Source organism: Asterias amurensis, chromosome 4 (assembly GCF_032118995.1).
Source record: "Asterias amurensis chromosome 4, ASM3211899v1".
Classification (NCBI taxonomy): Eukaryota; Metazoa; Echinodermata; class Asteroidea; order Forcipulatida; family Asteriidae; genus Asterias; species Asterias amurensis.
The window spans coordinates 20230406-20252697 of record NC_092651.1 but is presented as its reverse complement, the minus strand read 5'-3'; the positions used below and the strand labels follow the sequence as shown (position 1 = coordinate 20252697).

Genomic DNA, 22292 nt, shown 5'->3' with positions numbered 1-22292 from the left:
AAAAATAATGGTAAACAACTCAAGGTGATTCAGTTTATTTTTAGAACAGCCCCCCCCCCCCCGTAACAATTATTTCCCCTTTTTCTTCCAAAATGTGTGCACTTTCTGTGATAAACAGATATATGATGATACTCTCTGGTTTACTCTGATACACTTGCATAGCAAAAACCTAAATTCTTCCGCAAAATGTGTTTGGGGAAAGTTACAATTTGTGATTGGCGAAGCTTGAAAGCTGACAGCCGAGCGCGCCAAAATTGAAACCGTCAAATTGGACAAAAGCCGGTTGTTTGTTGTCTCTGGACTCTGCCAGCTGACCGGCGTCCCTTGGGCTTGTCAAGGACAATGACGTGAGACTAATAAAAGAGGGTTGGTTGACTTTTAATTGTAACTGTAATTTGGTAAGTTGAGATTCAATTTAATTAACGATTCTGGGCTAAATTTTAGATAGAAAAATTAACAAGGCATTCTAAATCTAAATTCGTTCGAACACACACAGTAACGTACTTATTCAATTTTCATGAATGATTGATGGTGGATTTTTTAAACTTTTAAGAAAGAATGTAGAAAATCTTGATTCGCGAATGAACCACACTCAGGCTTCAACAGTATTTTGTATTATTGTATTCCCTCTCACTTGTTATTTATAGTGAACGGTGTTTCTGTTTTACAAATATTAAAAATAAGGTTACATGTTTTTGTTTTTTTTACCAAGTACAAAGTCTATGTTATTCTGAATTTATCACTCTGCTCTGCTGTCGGCATTTTTACCTACCTAACACGACATGCACGACCTGTCCTAGACCTAGGGCCTACTTGATTTAATAATTTAATTTGCTGAAAACATGAACAAAAACTGAACAAATTTAAAATTGAAGTACCACTACTGCGGCTGCGGCTGGTATTTTAAGGACAAATTGGTTGTGGTTTTTATTTTGTATTTATGTAAATTGTGTTTAAAACGCTTTTCTAAAAAAACACAATTAACAGTAACATAACTAAATTTCTAATTCACTTCAGCTATTCCCATGATTCCATCATGAATGAGGTATAGAAGGCACGCAGAACGACTGTCAACAGCCATTGTAAAATCAACCCCCAAAGAATAGACCAATCACTCTGCTCTGGATGTCCCAACAATGAGGCCTGTCTGAGCCGATTTTTTCTTGATTCAGCGAACTTCACCAACATTCCAACTTGAAGATGTCTGGTTCTTCAGGGAAGTGTCATCTGTGGCGCATGATTCAGGCAGCCCTAGATGCAGCCGAGTTCTACCAGCCTCATCTTGAACATCTACAACATATTCCTGAGGTTATACAAAGCTTTGAAGCTTCTTAATCTTAATTTTATATCTTGTAAATTTATACATGTTTTTTTAATTAACAATGATGTACCACAGACCTTCCTCCATGCACAGACAGAGCAAAGACTAAGTCGCAAATACTCAGTGTGGATGCGTTAGCTGTGGAATGATGTGCATGCTGGTCTAGAAAGTGACAAAATTTGTCACCAACAGGCCTGGAATTACACGAAAGGCCACATGTCTTGGCGTTGGTGCCAAAATTGTATGTCTGTTTTTAGTAAACAATGTGTAGAATTGCCTATCTTGCATATTTATATCAATTGTTTTAACAATTTGATGTTTGTTTTGATTTTCTTTTCCAGGATGAGGAGAGTATCACCCTAGCGATGCATGATTCACTTGTCGACAGACTACGTAGTTGGAATCGTTTCTACGCACTATCACCAGAAACGTTCTTCTTGGCAGTCAATACATTGGATCGTTTTCTTTCGCTTGTGAAGGTAAAGTCAGAGTTCTCGCAGAAGATTTACAAAAGCCGTTAGTTACAGAAATTTGCTTTTAAAAAAACCACACGCACAAAAAAGGCTTAAAGGAGAACTGGATCATCCTGATCATGGTCTGCTTGTGGCTGGACATGAAAACACAAACTCATACCAGCTACTACATGCTCCTGCTTTATCTGTACATCACAAACAAAGTTTTTGCCAGCATCATCAAGTTTGATGTCTGGCCTAAGACTCACTGTTACCACAACAACAATGCCCCTTTAAGACACAATCAAATTTGCATGACAATGAGTCACAGAAAGCCGCATTTGGGAGTTTGATTTTGAGTTGTTTGGTAAAATTATTTGATTGCATTGGTCACTTGGGCATTTTTTTGTTTGAACTCAGAAGTCAGATTCCTAATTTATCAGGCATGCAACTTTTCAGCCAATGTTGTTTTGAAAATGAAAATTGTACCACTGAAATTTGAAAACGCTGCACAATTTTGCAAGCTTGCTACTCGCCCCAAATTCTTTAAATTTACCCACTCAGTTTCTCTTGTGGTTAATCACTTTCTACTGTTATGCCATGATTGATAGATTTATTTCAAATTAAAAAAAAAAAAAAGTTGTTAATTTGACCTGAATTCATGATGTATATTTGTCCCCATGTTAACAGGCGAGACCTCATCACTTAATGTGTGTCACCGTAGCAAGTTACTACCTCAGCGTTAAGATAGTAGAACATTCACAGGTGAGGAGTGCTTGAAAAAGACTGATTCCTTCTCTTTTCTACTTCCATGATTTCTACAATTCATTCTCAAGGAAACTGAAACCACCTCTTGAGTATGTATTTGTAGATATTGTAAAGTATACACTAATTGTACAAAGACTGTTGTGTTGATCATTATTTCAATTGATTAGTCTGGTCAGTGTCATCGTTTCTGGTTGTGTCCAAGTCCTTGTCTGTCTCAGGGAAATGCACAAAAGCATTATACTTAACCTTTTTCCCTGCTAGCACGTTAGTTTCTTTATAGTTATTACCTTTGAAATGTTTATACCTTGTATTGCTGTTAAATTATCTGGCATACATATTTCATTATTATACTCATTGTTATTTGTTTTCAACTGTATGCTAAATTGTTACTGTTGACATAAAAAAAAAATGTCCATTGACTTGAATTGAATTATGGTTCTCATCAAAGCCTGCAGAGCAACTAGAGGAGGCAAACCCCTTCTCTTTGTAATAAGTGTACTGGGGCCTTTTGTATTGTAACAACTCACAGGGAACCTATCCCAAGGACAAAGCAATAATGGTTGCTTAATGACACAATTCAGTCAAACCCAACCTCCGCTAGTAATCAATGTACAACACCAACAACACCAGAGCTTGAGTCTTGTGCACTTGACAGGTCACACTCTAAAATCACAAAGTTATTGGACCATATTCTGGTGCAGGCTTGACACGTCATGGAAGCAATGAAGACAAATGCTTCAATGCCCAGTGTCATGTCCTTGGTGCCCCGTAAAATGTTCCAGTTCCCTTTACCTAAGAGAGCGAGGCATCAGGCCTGCTGGTGGTCAAGGTTTGTATCTAGTATTCACCAAGATACACCAGGAGCTCAAAGTGCTAAACACTTACCCCCATTGCTCTGTCATATTGCTCCTTTGTCCTTTGTAAGGCTTTGTTCTTGATAGAGTGTCGTGGTTGAACAGTCAAGAGCTCTGCTGGGTGTGGGTTTGAGTCCTGATCGTGGCACTTGTGTCTTGGCAAAACCCTTACCCATAACTGCTTCATCCTTTATGAGAAATCAGAGTAACAATGTTAAAATTGACCAACTTTAATTTTTGCATTACCAGGACGTCATGTCTCCAGAGGATCTGGTCCGCATCACTCAGTGCGGCTGCACCATCAGCGATGTCGCAAGGATGGAGAATATCATCTTACAGAAGCTCGGCTGGGACATGGAAGCGCCAACCACGCTCTCCTTCCTGCAGCTCTTCCACGCCTACTGTGTTGTCTCGGACACTCTTGGTGTGGACACTGGGAAACAGACCGATCATTTAGACATCATAACCAGAAAGCTGGAGGCCTGTATGTGCCACTTCCCTCTGACACTGTTTAAGGTTGGTGTCAAAGAATAATTTTTTTTATTAATGTAGATTTACATTGGTAGACCCTTGCAGATGGGATCACAAGCTGAAACAGCGCCCGCATGACTGAGGTCAAAGAAAGAAATCTCTATTGGTTCATTTCCAATTTTTTAAAAAGTTGCGTGTCGTTCAAGTTGTACTATCGACCAAATTCACCTGACTTTATCATCACAAGTTGTGATATTTATGGAGTCAGTTCCGAATATGGTGTAGTGAGAGTTTTATGTGACACAGCAAATACATGCTTACTAGTTGACTCCCATAATGGTGAGGCTGGCTGAGTCACTGCGCAAGGGTTCAACATAATATGCGCAATATGAGGCGATTGGTAGTATTCCCTTATTGACTCCATTTAACTGCTTTCATTTACCATAGGTCATTTAGATTTGCTATAAGTTCTAACTGAGTATTTTCAAATAATTTTGTGTTTATACAGCCGTCCATACTAGCGATGTCGTTGCTAATCTCAGAGCTACCAGAGTTCATCAACACCAGTTGTGATGTCAACAACTCAGTGTCATGGTCAAGGGTACTAGCGAGCCTACAGTTTGCTATGAAGGTATGAAAACCTACTCTCTGTTGTCAAACAAGCAGTAAACTGTCAAATTGTTTGTCTCATACTCAATGGACATTACACTATGTTACTTTCGGGCCACAGTTTGCAGCAGCAGACTTACCGTGGAAATGTAGCATTCATTACTCGTTACCAAGTAAGGTTTCATGCTAATAATTATTTTGAGTAATTACCGATAGTGTCCACTGCCTTTAACACTTCCTCCTCATTCACTGAGTCACACTACTCATTATGAGTAACTCCCTCACTCAAAATTCTCCTTCATCATAAATTCCAACCAGATGTCAGACTGTGAGTTTTTGGAGTGTCAGACAATCTTATCTGAGTTCCTCACATCCTACTCGTCCCCCGAGTGTAAGAGGCCAACGAGCAGACTAAGTTGGATCATCTCCTCCAGGACGGCTAAGCAGCTCCGCTTCACTGCTCATCTCTCAAGCACCCTAGAACCCATCCCTGAACATGATTGGAGTCTGAGCTCCGACGCTATGGACCAGTCTGATAGGTGAGTCACAGTCATAGAGTTGTATATAAGAACTAGAGGGCGCACTGGTGATGCTTCTTGCACAAACGCGACGGTACCGCAAGATGACAAGCGCGCCATTCTGTACGGGCGTCGAATATGAAATACACGTTTGAGCGATGCTGTTTGTTCAACTTACAAAATGGCCGCACAAACACACGCTGTGAGATGGCTGTTTTGTCAACTTAGAAAATGGCCGCCTTCGCGCATACCGGGGCGCGTATATAGGCCAGTGCGCCCTCTAGTTCTTATATATAACTCTATGGTCACAGTCCTTTGTTGTATATTCAGGCAGTGGGGTGTCATGGCCAAGCGGTCTAGGACACCAGACCCAAGCTCTGGTGCTGTCAGCAGCCAGCAGAGTGTGGGTTCAAATCCCGGTCATAACACTTGTGCATTTGAGCAAGGCATATAAAACTAATTACATTGTAAAACATTGGGAAGGTATTGCATTCTGCTCTACCAGCCAGACTCCTAGTGCTTACATCCTTACTGACTGTGAAGGAACCCTATTTCAGCCTCAGGAGTAGGTGGACACCTGGTGGCGTGCTCAATTAAATAAAGCTTTAGCACACAAACTTGCTAAGCACAAAACAATCTGGCTTACCAGAAACAAGTTACCATGCAGCCAATATTCCCCAAAGTTTACACATTGTGTCAACTGGTGCTGCGCAATGTTTTCACTTTTTTTAGCAAAGAAATTTGTTATTAAAGCAGTTCTTTTTATGAAAATCGGGCCTTATGACCCATATTGGCTGGGGAAAGACTTTGTTTTATTTGCTTGTTAAGTTAACTATTTGTTGTTGTTGCTTTTCTGCAGTTTGTTGGACAATACACAAGAATCCAACTCATTTCAAGAAAATCTGATGATCCACAGCCAACTTCTGGGACAGGCTGATGCAACAGCGCCCTCTATTGGCACAAACAAAGACAGGTGTCATCTTTGGGAGAAGGGAGTTGTATTCAGGTATCAGAGTGAGAAGATAGCTTTATGTCCACTATTTGATAACCATGTAACCAGGTGATGGAGGAGTGACCCCTCGTTGGGGTCATATCAAGGTCACTCAGGGGTCATCAATTTTCAATGTAGTAGATAGATAAATAGATAAGATAGCTTATAAAAGATTCCGTCTTCAAAGCATTCCAATTTTTTTAAAACATATTATTTAAAATATTTAAAAAGGTACATTTTTGTATGCACCTCTGCACAATGTGTAGACTACACTACAATTTCCACCATTATGATGTAAATACCTTTGTGTACAATTGACCCCAAAATGGGAGACAGGATAGGCAGGTGTAAGTGCGTTGCTCATAAGGTTTTCATCAATGCGGAATTACTTTTTCAAATTGAATATTTTGTGACCATGACAGTCAAGTCCAAACATACAGTTTTGATTGATTAATTTTTCTGTAATATAATCGTTGTTTCCTTTTTTGATTGAAATTCTTTACCTTCTTTTCCCCTGGTAATTGGGATGTACGTGAACTCGGTAACAAATCATTATCAAAACAAAAGGAAATGAAGTGTTTTTATCTTTTAGTTATCAAGTATTCATTTTTATTAGTATTCAACTGAAATTTCACTTTTAGAGTAGTATCTGTTACATATATCAATTTGTTACAAAGTATAAAATTGCATGAGATTTTATTTATGTGTACAAATACTAATCATTAAAATGAATAATAATTCCTTTTTTTAAATACATCTGTGATTATACAAAATGTTCAAAATAGAAAAAATGATTAAATGTAAATTAATATATTGTTTTATTTACAACGAGGTTTGGTCTGAAATTGCTAATATTTCACCAAAGTACACAAAGTATCTCCTGACAAGGCTCCTACCCTGAAACTAGTACTAAAGAACAAACTAATCTTTGATCCTGGTCCTTTCTTTATTGCAAGTAGAGCATCTGATTATTCCAATCCCACTCTGTATGCAACTGTGAACAATTACAACAATGGACAATCCCTTAATTTGTACAAATTAACAATCCAATCCTACCTGAGCATGGTCCCCCTCCCCTCAGGTTGGGGTTTTCTTCCCAAAACTAAAACTGGATATTTCTTCTTAGACACAATGTAACATTACATCTACAGGTCACAGTGCTAGATACATTTGAGGGTCTTTTGGTTTCATTACCAGAAAGTTGTAATAAAAAATCTGTAAATTTATCCTTCGATTAAGACCTTGAACTAAATTTAATTTGTGTGGCTATTTATGTCACTGACTTTTAAAAGAAAAAAGGATTGGATAAACCAAGGATACTTTTACAAAATAAAAAAAAACATAAAATGAAGGTTCTACCTTTGCTTAACCAAGTCATGCTTGAAGTGTTCAACTAAAATTGCCCTATGGGCTTTGAGCCTTCTGAACTTCCAATTGTTGTATTTCATATGGCTAGATATTCAAATAGCAAATAGCTTTTTATCACAAAGCATACATTACTTTTTGCAAGGGTGAGTGTGGAGCAAAATTTGAAATGCCTAAAAAGTTTGGCTTATTTCAAATTTAGGTCACAATCCCTCAATCAATGTTTTTTTAAAATAAAAACTATTAAATTTTAAAAAGGGAATAATAATATGATAATAAAACAAGTTGAAAAGATGGAAATGAATTTAGCAACGAATATTTTAGTGTGCACATTTTCACTATTAAGCATTACTTTTTTACTTGGGACGGTAAGAAGTGCCATACACTCGTACCACAAAAGAACGATGAAAGTCTTTCTGATAAACTATGTGTTTAATGGAGTCTCTATAGAACATTTCCAGCTAATATTTATATACATGTATGTACACATTACAATGGCTATGTATTTACACACTGAAAAAGGAGATGGAAAAGAATACACATAAATTGTTTGAATACATATACAAGTTTTCAGTTTTAAAACTTTTTCAGGGCATAAACTTTTTTTAAAGAAGATTGTTTATATTATGATACACACCTTTTTAACAGCTTTTAAAATAAAAAGTATATGTAAAACCGAGAAGAGTTTTGAAAGTGATTCATTTTAAAATGTCTGATTTCTTAAAGATCTCACCTCATAAGTTGAGGGGGGTTAAGGATTGTCTGCCTGAGTTTTAGATGAGTAAATCTTGAGGCATAATTACAAAGTACATTCGGAGATGTGAACATTAAAGATGCTATGTTAGATTTTTGGCCCCAAACATAAAAAAAATAGATTTTTTTTTTAGTGAACGGTATTTTAAAGAGTATCACCCGCTCTAACGAAAACAAGTTTAACTTTTACTTTTAAATTTAAAACGTTTCTTATAAAACACATTAGAATTGGTCACGTGACATATTCTCGGATCCTGACAAAGACTTATTTTGAGCACTTTACTGCTACTAATAATTGGCGGACTTTTTCGAGCAATGGCTTGTAACTTTCTCGACCCCCATCAAAATACCTATTGAATTTTAAATCAAAATTTTTGGGTCAAATCGGCCAAAAATCGGACATAGCATTTTTAAGGCCACTGTAGACCCTTTTCATTGCAATAAGAGCACTTTAAAGGCAAGCGTGATATTTGTCCTACGTTTAGCTGACTTTTTTGACCTTGGGAAAAATCTGGGAAAATTGTGATTGAATAACCTGAAACAATGTACTTGTTACAAATAGTCCTACTTTTGTCCCAAAGGACCAAATATCATGCATGCATGTCTGACGGACAAACATTCGCTGAACTTGATTGATTTCCAGTCACCAAAAAGATTGTCGATCTTGATGAAAACTTCCTTCGAAATCTCTGACTTTTCTGTGATCAAGAGTCTATTGTGTGGACCGCCTCTCACATCTAAAGACGGAAAGGATCAGACAGTTTAGATTTCCAATTACGAAAAACTTGATCGATAAAGGAAACTACAGTGATTGCAGTTCACGATTAAAATAAATCAAGGCTTATAAAAACAGCAAAATTTTATAAAATGGAAACAAATTTCTCAATAATGCAGTTGTTTGCATTGAGAAATCTTTATTTAACGAACATAAAAAAATAATAATAATATAAATATAGAAACATTTTTTTCCCGAATAGTATATTTTTTTTGCATTTGGGGAAACTGATCATTCAATTAGATTTGTCATCATACAGATTCTATATTAATTACTCGTGAGCCCAGTGCATTTTCCCAAGAGAATTTGGAAAGCACTTAGCAAACTGTGCCAAATAACTTCACTGCTGCAGGCCGAAACAATTAATTTTTTCTTCTTCAAGATGAAAGATTGACAAAAATGAAACACTTACTTGCATCGTTTGCGGTTAAAAACATGAGGGGCTCTGCATCTTGCCTCAAGATCTTTCCTACATCTACAACTGCAGGAATCATCGCTCCAAAACTGCCGTAACCGGGAACACGTTCTGTCCAAAATAATTAAATAAATACATATAAATTTATAGAAAAAAATACAAAAACATCACCCCCCAAAACCACACAAATAAATTAATAAAGAATAAAAACAGATTAAAAACAACTATATTACATAGACATATATATATGGGTGAGAACAAGCCGAGGCCCTGGTTTCGATTTTCACGTTCAATTAAAATGGTTGACTGATTGTTGGTTTTATCCGAGCTGCAAACTCTCCCGACTCTGCAGAAAGTTCCCCAGAAAATAAACCAATCTGTCCATTCTCCTGAAGACAACCAGAGCATATTGATCGAAACGTTGAGTTTTTTATTCAATAAAACGTTTATTCCATACTCTTGTAGAAAAAAAAAACAATTGTGAGAATAAAACAGTACACAGAAACGAATCTACAGTGCATTAAATTATACAAAAACAATATAATCTAAAAGCAAATAATAAATTAATAACTAGGAATTAACTAGAGTTGTCTAGCTGCAGTTCTTTTCAGAACCAATCCCTACTTGGTGCAACCGAAAACTTCACCTCATCTCCAACACCTCCATCATGCAGTTTCAAAATCCACCAATCTTTTCATGTTCTGATGAACAAATTGAAAACGTCCCTGTTTTGGGAAACTTTTTTCCCCCGTTATCTGTTAAATGCAACTTTAATTGATTGCAATATGCAAATGTTGTTAGCTCTGTTTTAATCAAACCAAAATATGGCTGCCCTATAAGTATAAGGTCTGTACCGGTGTGCTGTTATAGGCAGTAACTTACAAAGGCATTTGAACAACCCATGATATTGTGTAAGTGAGATTTTACTTGAACTCTTAAGGTACCCCATCAATCCAGATATCATATCAACCCATATATTGGGTTACAGATATATAATATAGTTGTTTGTTGTGATTTCAGACATTCAACAAAGGCAATAAAATTCATTAAATATCAATACGAGCGGGTCAAGGTAGTAATTTCATTTCCATTGCTTGTTGACGATCAGACTATAATCGGTCATTTTCGAGGATGTATTAAAGGCAGTGGACACTATTGGTAATTACTCAAAATAATTATTAGCATAAAACCTTACTTGGTAATGGGTAATGGGGAGACGTTGGTAGTGTAAAACATAGTGAGAAACAGCTCCCTCTGAAGTGGAGTAGTTTTCGAGAAAGAAGTATTTTTCCACGAATTTGATTTCGAGACCTCAAGTTTAGAATTTGAGGTCTCGAAATCAAGCATTCGAAAGCACACAACTTTGTGTGACAATCGTGTTTTTTCTTTCATTATTATTTCGCAACTCCGACGACCGATCAAGCTCAAATTTTCACAGGTTTGTTTATTTGTGCATATGTTGAGATACAACAAGTGAGAAGACTGGTATTTTACATTTACCAATAGTGTCCACTGGCTTTAAAGCAGTGTGTTTACTGCAAGGGTGATTGTCTGTTTGTTTGTTTGTTTGTTTGTTTGTTTGTTTGTTTGTTTGTTTAGTTCCATACATATTTTCATACATACATATTAATAATGAGTTATGATCAATAAAGTATCATAAATTGAAGAAGAAATGTGGGTGACATCTCGGTAATTGCTTTGTTGGTCTCGCTATCAAAGTTCAAACTGTGTATTATTTCAAATCGGCTAACATGCCTTTTAAAGGAACACGTTGCCTTGGATCGGTCGAGTTGGTCTTTGAAAAACGTTTGTAACCGTTTTTTATAAAATGCATATGGGTAGAAAGATGTTGTAAAAGTAGAATACAATGATCCACACAAACATGCCTCGAAATTGCGTGGTTTTCCTTTTACCTCGTCGACTAACACGTCGGCCATTTATGGGGGTCAAAATTTTGACTCCCATAAATGGCCGACGGTGATAGTTCGCACAGTAGAAGGAAAACCACGCAATTTGGAGGTAAACTTGTGTGGATCATTGTATGCTACTTTTAAAACATCTTTTCAACCATATGCATTATATATAAAACGGTTAAAAACGCTTTTGTTTTGACCAACTCGTCCGATCCAAGGCAACGTGTTCCTTTAACTCCCGATGGCAAGTTGAAACAATTGTTGTGACAATTTTTACAGGCCACAAGGGTGTACTAAGCTCATATGCTACTATTGCAAAAACAAACAGAAAAAAAGTAACATTGAAGTCAAATTTTACTAGTTGTCGAATGCTCCTTGAGTGAACTTCCTTTGGTGGCCCAATAGGTAACAAACAACATTTATTCCACAGAGAGGGGTAAACCCCAATCATATCACCGGTGTCAGATGCAATTGTGTCCACCATGCAATATTGTCCGCTTCGGACACTTTTGCATATGCAATCGTGTCCGGGGTTATGCAAAAACCGTCCAGCGGACATGTACATGATTGTACATGTATGTGCGCGCGTAAGCGAGCGTGCATGCACTGAACCTACATAATATGCAGCATGAATATTCACGTATTTGATGATTGCAGCGAATACCCAACAGCCGAACATTTCCCATGTCATTCATGACATGCACTTATATTTGCTTGTAAAAAATGGCGAACGTGTTCCGTCGACCAAGGGCGTTTAATTTACTGCAAGGACGGTTTTGCACAGGGGCGGACACAACTGCATATGCAAATGTGTCCGTGCGGACACAATTGCATTATGCAGCAGCGTCTGGGCGGACACGATTGCATATGCAAAACCGTCGTTTGCTGACAAAACAACGCAGAGCAATTGTCAGGGTGATGTCATGTAAAACAGACACAGTGAAACATCAACCAACATGTATCAGTTTGAGCCAAATCGGCACACTTGCCTTTAACGCCCGATGGAAAGATGAGACAATTGTTGTGACAAGTTTTACAAGCCACACGAGTGTGCTATGCTCCTATGAGGGTGCTATGCTCCTATTGCAAAGAAATGTAATATTGAAGTCAAATTTTACTAGTTGTCTAATGCAACTTGAGTGAACTTCCCCTGGGTCAACAAGCACAAAACAACATTTTATTCCACAGAGAGCTAAAACCCAATCATACCACCGGCAATGCTCTGATTGTAGAGAGAGGAACAGTTCAACTGTTCCTGAAATATTTTGGTGACGAACAGCAATTTGATCTGGGGGTGTTTGCTGATAACAAAACAATGCAAGAAATTACAGTTTTTCGGGACAGATGTCACGTAAAACAGAAACAGTGAAATGCAGTGAAGCATCAACCACTGAATATGGGTTGAGCCCATTAATGCCCAGTTACGAGGACATACTTTTTTCCAACATAGCACCAAGACTCTGGAATTCACTCCTGAAGACCTCGGAAAAAATGCATAACATTACATCACCAGAAAGTACTTGCTTTCCCAAAACCAAACAATTTTGTCAAAATACTTATATACTTTTAAGTATAGAAGTATTAGTATTAAAATACTTCTGCTTGACCGGCAACTTTAGATGGTTCTCATGAAAGTGCATCTACAAATGATATTTAATTATTATTCAGTAAATGACGGTGAAATCGTGACGTATACAAGGGCCAAAGGTTCAACGGCATCGTCTCAAGGGGGCGACAAACAATCAACCCAATTCATTGGTCTTGGTAACATCCAGGACACACTCTTTTGCAGTGAAAACAATTCTTCCAAGAATGTGTCATAAAATGGGTTAACTGGGTTAGGTCACTCGCAGCATGTCTGGGGCACCAAATGTCACTTCGAAAACCCTGTTTGTGACTTGAAATCAATCCGGAAGATTTGCAGGATACTTCGCGTTTTGTTTTATATATATGTTATAACCTAAAACAAGTTTAGAGTTAAAAAGTAAAGAATTGGAAATCAAATCTGTAAAGAAATGGCAGGTAAAGCACCAAACAATTTGCAAACTAGACACCATGAGAGTAACTATAAATATAAATGATAGACTTGCGGGTACAACCGTGTGTGAAAATCTCTTTTGTTTGGGGTGTTGGCTCTGAAAAGAGCCGGTTTGGTCTCGACGTTTCGAACACTATAGTATAGGTTTTCTCGGTCAAATTCGGCAAATGAGCAGTCAATTTCATTTTCATGCGTTCGAATTAAAGCTGTTTTGCCTCTCCAGTTGTTACTGCGTTTCAAATTCAGAATTCGGCCATTCAATTTCGTTTTGAGTCGAGTCAAATTCCTTTAGCACTCTGTTCAATTTAGCGTATCGCCATTCTTTTTCGTGACACACACGCCTCAAGAAGCGTCTGTGAATTTGAATGCTGCTTTGATGAATTGTTAAATTGAATGATTATTTTGTTAAATCGAATAACGTAAGAGTACATTTGACTAGTCTTAAAACGAAATCGAATGACCCTTTTCAGTAGCATTCATCTTCGTGCCAAATAGAATAGCTTCGTGGTTAAATTGGCTGCTCATTTTCCGAAATTGACCGAGAAAACCTTTATACTCTGTATACTCTGCTCGTCTTCAGGGGAATAGAGACACCATGAGTTGAAATCCAAGGCCTTACTCAATGCTATAACATTTACCAGCAACAAGTATGAAGCAAACAAACAGAGAACTCTTCAGCTTCCATCGATTACAAACAAACCCAAACCCTGATATTCTTTTGTTTTACAAGCTGACTCAGTGCGCTGTCTAGACCTCAAATGGTTCACTCTGTCAGCGATTAACCATTCCCCTTTACGTCAAGAGGGGGCACCACACTGTCAACATTCAGTAATTTCACGTTAAAATGATGGAAATGGCACCTCTGTTTTGGTACCTTTCAAGATAAACTTTTTGCGCGTCATTTTATCTATCAAGTTCTCACTTAAAATGTCAGCCAGGACAAATATTCAGTTTGTTTTAGTGATGTCTTTAAATATCTTTAATCAAGATGTATGGCAAGTACAGAATATAATAATTTGTGTTTGCATTCCCTTCAAAGTGAAACTATCACACACTTAATGGGTCAGCTCCAGCACCATGCATAATATCTCTTCATAACTGACTGAATACATTTTTCCCAATTGTATATCACTCGTGTCATATTCCAACCCCAAGGTCTATATCAACCCCAACATCTATCATATTTCAGTTCAGATCTCAGGTCCCATCAATAATCCAATCGACCTACCGCGACGAAGAATGGCAACAACTCCACAAACAATCGAATGTATAACCACTGGTAAATCTAATCCACGTGATGCACGGAACACCGATTTCATCCAGCACTTTTGCGTAGTGAAATATTTAGACTGGACAAACTTTGTGTTCACTGAATGCTTACAATTGAGTAGTAGCAAAATGGTAATATTATTGAGCAACAACTGAAACTTTTTTAGTAGCATTTTGGTATGTTGTGTATGCATTTTGGTATGCTGTATACAAGGGAAATCGTTCACTGTGTTGTCATGTGATGACTGTGTTGTCATGTGATGACGTCACGAGCGAGATCACTTTGGCGCTTTTGGAGTCTTGCTGTGAAACACCATGGGATTTTTAATGGTATTTTGTGTTCCTTTTTTGTATTCCCCGTTGATACAAAACACATTTGTAAATGTGAATCCCCTGCCCCCAATGTAGGCCGACACTTTAAGATATCGAGATATTCGCAATTTTAGTTGATAAAGGTAGTGCATTCTGCTCTACTTTACCCTGGCCTATGTCCTTATACGGGTTGTGAAGGGGTTAACCCTGTTTCAGCTCCAGCAGTAGGTGGAAACGCGCCCCTGGCGGCGGTTGATCTGGGTCAATAGCCCAGATCAGTTAAAGGCAGTGGACACTGTTGGTAATTACTCAAAATAGTTATTTGCGTAAAACCTTACTTGGTGACGAGTAATGGGGAGAGGTTGATGGTATAAAACATTGTGAGAAACGGCTCACTCTGAAGTGCCATACTTTTCGAGAAAGAAGTAATTTTCCACGAATTTGATTTCGAGACCTCAGATTTAGAACTTGAGGTCTCGAAATCAACAATCTAAACGCACACAACTTTGTGTGACAGGGGTGTTTTTTTCGTTCATTATTATCTCGCAACTTCGATTGAGCTCAAATCTTCACAGGTTTGTTATTTTATGTATATGATGAGATACACCAAGTGAGAAGACTGGTCTTTGACAATTACCAATAGTGTCCATTGTCTTTAAGTGTAGCCCTCACATTGAAGTGGCCTGCAGTTTTTTGTCTGTACATCAAAATTGCCATCCTCAAAAATTGTCCTGATTTTTGTTAAGGATTCCCTTTTTTGAATCGATTTAGAAGAAGACAAAAATCCCCATTAAGGAGCACATCGACAGTGGCAATTTTGATGTACAAACATAATTGCGTCCGGCCTTGTGAGTTGGGCGATAAAAAAAAAGTTAACAAAATTACCTCTGAGACGACGGAGTACTACAGGTGCACCGACACCTGACGGGGTCCCAGATCTTCCTAGGTGGGCAACTGACCCACGCCCTGCACTTACACTGGCAGTTGCTGTAGAGCTGGGTGGCAGGGTCGCAGTCTTGGGACTTGACCTTGCATTGGCAGCTACAGTTGGTGTCCTGCGTGATGTTTTTGGAAACGATCCCACCGTACTGAAGGCTGGGAGAGACTTTGGGATTGTACTCCATTTTGACGATCTTTGGGGTTTAAATTGACGGGAAAGGAGCTGGTGTTTACTGGATATTTTTTTTAATTTTCAAATAAATTTGACTTTATGATTAATGAAAAATGGACATTCCAGAAAAAAAACAAGAAAGAAGAGTTTTTTTTCTTCTGAGATATCAAGTTATTTCAAGTACTAAACCCTAAAAAAAGTATAGAAAATTACTTGATATCTGAGAAATAAGTTCCAATGACAAGAACAATATTTTGGATAACTGTTGGTGTGCTGGTGTGTTGTCTTTAAGGTCATAACTGTTCGATTAACAAATTCACCGAGTGTATACTTTGGGCACGGGCATAAAAACTGAAAAAAAACCTTAATTTTGTTCTGAAATCTGTTTCTGTGTAAACCTGGCTCACTTACGTCTTTTTGCAGTATTTCTGATCGTGTTGCCTGGCAGTCAAATAGTTCATTACTGCAGCAACCTCCACACCGTTTAGCGGTAACACATGATGGCCAGTAGATTACATTAGGCTCATTGGGATCTGTAGTGACTGTTACTAAAGACTCTCTGGGGATGCATGGAGGAAGCTCGGCAACATCATCTGTAAGAAAGTGAAGAGCAGGAACGGCAGCAAAGTTAGTTTAATATTTATCAATATAATTTAAAGTTGATACAATGTTGATACAATGTACAACTACCATGGAAACTGTTTCTGCATGAAATGTCCTAACGAGTAATAACTGAGTACCACTTAGAACTACAAACAAATCCCAGGCACTAACTTTCTAATCAAACAGTCATAACAACTGCAGTTAAACTACAACAAATAAAAAGACATTCCTCTTCAAAATTTACTCACTTAATGAAAATTCTTGTGGGGACTGGCGGCTCAAAGCTTGTGATAATTCCTGAATGAATCCTCTACGTGTACTTCTCCTAGCTAATTATGAAAAAACCAACATTAACCATCAACAATTGGCCATCAAATAAAGTCAATTGGTTAATGATAGTAACTAAAAATAGTATGCAATGCCATATTTGAATAAACTTGATTAGGCCTGTATTATTTTCGAAAAGCAAAACAATGTAGTCGTGTGCCACAGCCGTCTAACGCAAAGCCAACCAGTCCTCACATTTCCAGTGTTAAGTGAACATAAACAAAATAATATTATTATTAGTAGTAAACTGTGGAGACTCGCAAAACAAGAACTTATAAGTGCATGATATTAGTAAACAACAACAATTGTTAGTCAACTTTCATCTGCAGGGTTAAAATGCAAGTTGTATAATCAAATTTGTCTGGTTTGCATATGATGTAATTCTTGCAACCGGAACCAAGTGCAATTAGTTTTCAATCTTGCCCCCGATATCAATGGATAATTTTCACTGTAAACACTGTAAACTATTATTTTACACTGTGTTTTTAGAAACCGTAAATAGCAAAGAAAACAATCTGAAGCCCTTTTCACATCGAACCAATTCATGTGAAAGAAATCCCCACGTAATTCCAGGGGAACTTTAACCACAACCCATATTCCTTTAAAGACACTGGACACTACTGCTAATTGTCAAAGACCAGTCTTCTCCCTTGGTGTATCTCAACACTCACAAAATAACAAACCTGTGAAAATTTGGGCTCAATTGGTAGTCGAAGTTGCGAGATAATAATGAAAGAAAAAACACCCTTGTCAAACGAAGTTGTGTGCTTTCAGATGCTTGATTTCGAGACCTCAAAATCTAATTATGAGATCTCGAAAATCAAATCCGTGGAAAAATAACTTCTTTCTCGAAAACTACGTCACTTCAGAGGGAGCCGTTTCTCACAATGTATTATACTATCAAACTCTCCCGATTACTCGTTACCAAGTAAGGTTTTATGCTAATCATTATTTTGAATAATTACCAATAGTGTCCACTGCCTTTAAGATGCAAGTGTCCTAACCCCAGGTTATCTCGCTTATAATTTCCCCAACCAGCTATTTCCCAGGAGTGAGCAGTAAAAATGTCACCTGATTCGTTTTAGCCCAATTTCATAGAGCTGCTCAAGCAAAAAATCAAGCTATATGCAAAACAAAATTAAGCTAACCAAAACAAGGTTACCAGCCAAAATATTATGTCACATACATGTGACAACTTGTAAATAAGGGATTTTTTTAAGGTAGTATATTTGCTCAAGCAGCTCAACATACCGACAAGGGCCCAATTTCATAGAGCTGCTTAAGTAGATAATATCGCTTAACAATGTTCTGCTAAGCACAAATTAATGTGAATGACAATTTTGCTGTGCTTATAGCTAGCTATCTTGTTGATCCTATAAGCAGCTCTTTGTTATTGGGTTCTGTGTGAAATGGGCAACATGCAATACAAATATTCCACATGCCCCCAATATTGAGCACTTAATGTACTCTCAGAAATAATTATGATAATCAGTTTGATTCCTAGCCGAGGTGAGTGGATTTTTCGCCCTATATATCGAACAAATCTACGGAGTTAGTAAAGTGCTTTAAAATCATACATTGGTGATGGGTAGAACCGGGTAAATATGTCAACGAATGAAGGAGATACAATCAATTAAATTTTTTTGTACGGTGATAACATAAATTGTATTAATTCTCTCTGTGAGCTGTGGGAGTCCTACTCTTGTATGTGTATTAAATCAAATAAATCAAAATAAATTGAAGTTTAAACTTGCTCTTACAAAACTTTGAGGATGTTAACTTCAGCCCCATCTGCTCAGCCATACCAGACAGGACACCGGGGTCGGGTTTCTTATTGTCAGGTTGATATACACCACCCTCCTCTACCTCATCTTCCCAATCATCATCATCATCATCATCGTCATCGTCATCGTCGCTATCTTCATCATCGTCTTCCCAACTTTCCTTTTCTTGTCTTTGACTCCAAGGAATGTGTTTTGATGTGGTTGTCTTCATTTCAGTTTCTGTTTCGGAATTGCAGAAAAGAGAAAATAAAGTAGAGTCCTTAATTTTAGAACTATGCAGGAGCGGAAGTACTACATACCAATCTTTCACGGGAATTTGTTTGTGCAGATTAAAAAAATTAACTATGATATTATTATAGCGATGGATATTGACCCTCTTTGAGGAACTAGGTGTTTCTTCAGAAGTGAAGTAAGGTCATCAATTACTTTTCATGTACAAACTTGATGTTTGTTAACAGTTTAAAAACTTTTGTATAGCAGAATTCTTTTTATGTGTAACTTGTTGTCGTATAATGATTTTCACGTATATAGGGATAATCATTTCAAATGAGTGAATTGATTGTATTGAACTGAATCGGTGGTATCGCCATTCGGGAATAAGATTATCATCGATCTGAAATGAACAGTAAATTGAATAATTCACTTTGCATCACATTAACAAATTGTGTGATGTTTGTTTTAAACCAATAGACCTATGCTGTAAAATTATTCATCAGCTTTTTAAGAGTACCTTTTAGTTTAATTAAATAGTGCACCTGCGGTTGAATGTAAACATATTCACACTTATTTGAGGTCATGAACTTGTTTTTGTGAAAGTGAATTATCACAGATGAGACATATCAGTACATAATGCCCTTGCATAGAATATGCCCCTGGATACAGAAGGCAACTGTCTGCATGTATTGTGAAATATTGACAATCAATGTAAAACAAAGCCATTGCGCTTTATTTATTTACTTTTGTTTTGTTTTCTTTCATTATTAACTTGCAACTTGCAAATTGATAACCAATTGAGCCTAAATTTGTACAGTTTTGTTATTTAGTACATATGTTGGGATACACCAAATGAAAATAGTCTTTGGCAATTACAACAAGTGCACATCACAAAGACACAAACAAAATAGTCAGATATAACTTCTGACCAGGGGTTGAATTGAAACTGAGTGTGAATACATTAGATCATAATGGCCGATTACCTATTACTGATTAATACAATAGTTATCGCCGACTGCCACTTCAGTCAATAAATAATTTAGAGATTGTTTCTGATGTTGGGTTCGTCTGTTGTCAACAAAACCTTACATTGTTTACAAATTAAAAAAAATAAAATGTATTTTAAAATTAAAAGTACAACAGTTGGCCTACCTCGTTGTTCCAAAAGTTGTAACAAGTCTTCTATTGTTCTGACTTCTTTCATTGCAAACAAAACTGATGAAGGAACCTGCAAGAAAACGGAATACAAGTAATGGCAAAATGCAAAACGAAAGTACATTTCGGTTATGCATAGTTTTAAAAACATTTCAACATCTGGAGAGTTCATATCAAATAGCAAATGGATTGCAAATGGATTGGTAATTTTCAAGTACTAATGTGCACACTTTATGTAACCGAACAACGTAGGCCTATATTTTCACTGATTTCAAACAATTTAGAGGGGAGTTATCCCATCGCAATCATCTTTATACCATGAATGTCATGTTTGTCATCAAGTTGGCCTCCGATTTTTGAGAATAGGGAATTTTGTAAAAGAATATTAAGGACGGCTTAACTGTTGATTTACGCGACATGATTGTGGCTGAACATGTTCTCACAAACTTGTTTCAATTCCAACAGTCTGTGTTTTGTGCATATCTGTAAACATTTGTAGAATATATTTTTCAATGATATGCAAACTCTTTGAAGAAAAGAAACTTTGTTTTTGAACCTGATTCTACGAAGTAAGGTATTTGATAAAAAATAAGGAAAATGCTTACTATATTTAAAGGCAGTGGACACTATTGGTAACTGTTAAAGACTAGCCTTCACAGTTGGTGTATCTCAACATATGCATAAAATAACAAACCTGTGAAAATTTGAGCTCAATCGGTCATCAAAGTTGCGAGATAATAATGAAAGAAGAAAACACCCTTGTCACACGAAGTTGTGTGCGTTTAGATGGTTGATTTCGAGACCTCAAGTTCTAAATCTGAGGTCTCGAAATCAAATCCGTGGAAAATTACTTCTTTCTCAAAAACTATGGCACTTCAGAGGGAGCCGTTTCTCACAATGTGTTATACCATCAACCTCTCCCCATTACTCGTAATCAAGAAAGGTTTTATGCTAATAATTATTTTGAGTAATTACCAATAGTGTCCACTGCCTTTAAGTCGGAACAACTGTTGATTTTGTGGATACTGCGTTTCCTAACCGAATGTAGTCAATACAAAGTAGGCCTATACAGAGTTTCAATACAAAGTACTGAGTGAATGAACACCGAGGCTGTTCAATACAATCCAATCTGACTTATTGTTGAGTTTCTAGAAAACATTACGCTGAATTGTTTAGGCCTAATATGTAGCTTTTCACAAAACCAAATTTATCCTTTTTTCCAATGACATGTGGTCACACATAGTCTAAGTTTCAAAATAAGAAATTAACTACAACGACAAAAGGTAAAACTCGAATCTTTTGCAAGTGGAAATAATCTAGGCCTTTAATTTTAGGAGATGATTGCAGGCAGACTCCGCAAAGGTCGGTTAATTAAAAAGAAAATCAATTTCGCTTAAAAAGTGCATCAGATAGTTTTTCTAGTCAACAGTATTCTACAGAAAAATCGATAAATTAGCATTAGTGAATTAAATACAGATTTGTGAAATTGACTTACCCGAGTCGAATGTGCTTCTGCGTTGATACAAACAGTTGCCACCGTAACCAAAACCATCAAAATACAACATAGATTTATTGCTCCTTTGGAGTAATTAGTAGTAACCGCACACTTGGCCATCTTAAAAACCACACTATGCGCTCCCTATACACGTGTGCCGTATGAAATAGTCCAACACCACAATCTGAAGCCCGCCAAACACTGACACTGTGTTGAAGTTGACGAGTTCAATGCACTCTAACTCCCTTCACTTTCCATGTGGATTTTCAAACAGTTGAGATCTGACTGAAAATCACCAATTGTTCCGGCTTTTGAAAGTAGAGGACTGTTCTGAAGTTAGAGGGTGGGTGATTCACCGATTGTTCTTCCCCCGAAAGATGCTCTGCGTCCCTGGTATGGAAATCGCAACTGAGCTACCTGGGAGAAACTGCACCGTGTCGCGGTCAGGGACTTTTACCGGACTACCAGTCACCAGGAATCAAAGCCGTCTATAACTCGTTGAATTTTGTTTGAAGCATGTGCTTAAATACTCAACTTCCATCCTGGATTCCACACGATATAGTATCCCATTATAGTCGAATTTGTCAACTTCCTCTTGTTGTTGTGTGGTCAAGAGCAACTTACAGTCAGAAACCGGTGTTTTGACATCATAAACTGGGCACGGAAAGTGGGTGGTAGTATTTTGTTGTGAGTTGAGTTTGAGTCAGGACCCCTTTATGTAGTATGGATGATTCACCTTGTCTGCGTGCGGTTTTGGTTCAGGGGATGCCCCATATGACG

General features: G+C 37.3%; 2 protein-coding genes and 1 long non-coding RNA gene across 5 annotated transcripts in view; 1 reads left to right on the top strand and 2 right to left on the bottom strand.

The window, feature by feature from the left end:
- Nucleotides 1-65: 65 nt before the first annotated feature.
- On the top strand, nucleotides 66-6593 carry LOC139935998 (cyclin-G1-like). Of its 2 annotated transcripts, none has more exons than XM_071930692.1 (8): nucleotides 66-366; nucleotides 1018-1308; nucleotides 1663-1800; nucleotides 2464-2538; nucleotides 3645-3911; nucleotides 4375-4497; nucleotides 4794-5014; nucleotides 5853-6593. In XM_071930692.1, exons 2-8 carry the CDS (start codon nucleotides 1201-1203, stop codon nucleotides 6055-6057), a joined length of 1137 nt encoding a protein of 378 aa, XP_071786793.1. In that variant the 5' UTR covers nucleotides 66-366; nucleotides 1018-1200; the 3' UTR covers nucleotides 6058-6593. The 2 variants fall into 2 exon arrangements, with proteins under 2 accessions (XP_071786793.1, XP_071786792.1); XM_071930691.1 differs by having other exon boundaries at nucleotides 66-398.
- Nucleotides 3498-22292, bottom strand: part of LOC139936001 (uncharacterized) — a 98273-nt gene continuing 79478 nt past the window's right edge. Inside the window, exon 4 of the long non-coding RNA XR_011785876.1 lies at nucleotides 3498-3583. This is a non-coding gene — a long non-coding RNA (uncharacterized lncRNA). The remainder of the gene's footprint in view (nucleotides 3584-22292) is intronic.
- On the bottom strand, nucleotides 8129-22205 carry LOC139935999 (vascular endothelial growth factor A-like). 2 transcript variants are annotated; one of them, XM_071930693.1, is made up of 8 exons: nucleotides 21513-22205; nucleotides 20015-20090; nucleotides 18626-18868; nucleotides 16787-16867; nucleotides 16347-16528; nucleotides 15710-15957; nucleotides 9290-9403; nucleotides 8129-8839 (listed from the first exon to the last, which is right to left on the bottom strand). In XM_071930693.1, exons 1-8 carry the CDS (start codon nucleotides 21630-21632, stop codon nucleotides 8815-8817), a joined length of 1089 nt encoding a protein of 362 aa, XP_071786794.1. In that variant the 5' UTR covers nucleotides 21633-22205; the 3' UTR covers nucleotides 8129-8814. The 2 variants fall into 2 exon arrangements, with proteins under 2 accessions (XP_071786794.1, XP_071786795.1); XM_071930694.1 differs by lacking the exon at nucleotides 16787-16867 and having other exon boundaries at nucleotides 21513-22200.

What these genes read in the sequence shown, in the direction of transcription:
- LOC139935998 (XM_071930692.1), top strand. Translation starts at nt 1,201, where the DNA reads ATGTCTGGTTCTTCAGGGAAGTGTCATCTGTGGCGCATGATTCAGGCA. An exon ending in GTTTTCTTTCGCTTGTGAAG is followed by an intron (nt 1,801 to 2,463) that starts GTAAAGTCAGAG and finishes CCATGTTAACAG; the next exon opens with GCGAGACCTCATCACTTAAT. An exon ending in GCCTACAGTTTGCTATGAAG is followed by an intron (nt 4,498 to 4,793) that starts GTATGAAAACCT and finishes AATTCCAACCAG; the next exon opens with ATGTCAGACTGTGAGTTTTT.
- LOC139935999 (XM_071930693.1), bottom strand. Translation starts at nt 21,632, where the DNA reads ATGGCCAAGTGTGCGGTTACTACTAATTACTCCAAAGGAGCAATAAAT. An exon ending in ACAACTTTTGGAACAACGAG is followed by an intron (nt 18,869 to 20,014) that starts GTAGGCCAACTG and finishes ATTCCGAAACAG; the next exon opens with AAACTGAAATGAAGACAACC. An exon ending in AGTACTCCGTCGTCTCAGAG is followed by an intron (nt 9,404 to 15,709) that starts GTAATTTTGTTA and finishes TATTTTGGACAG; the next exon opens with AACGTGTTCCCGGTTACGGC.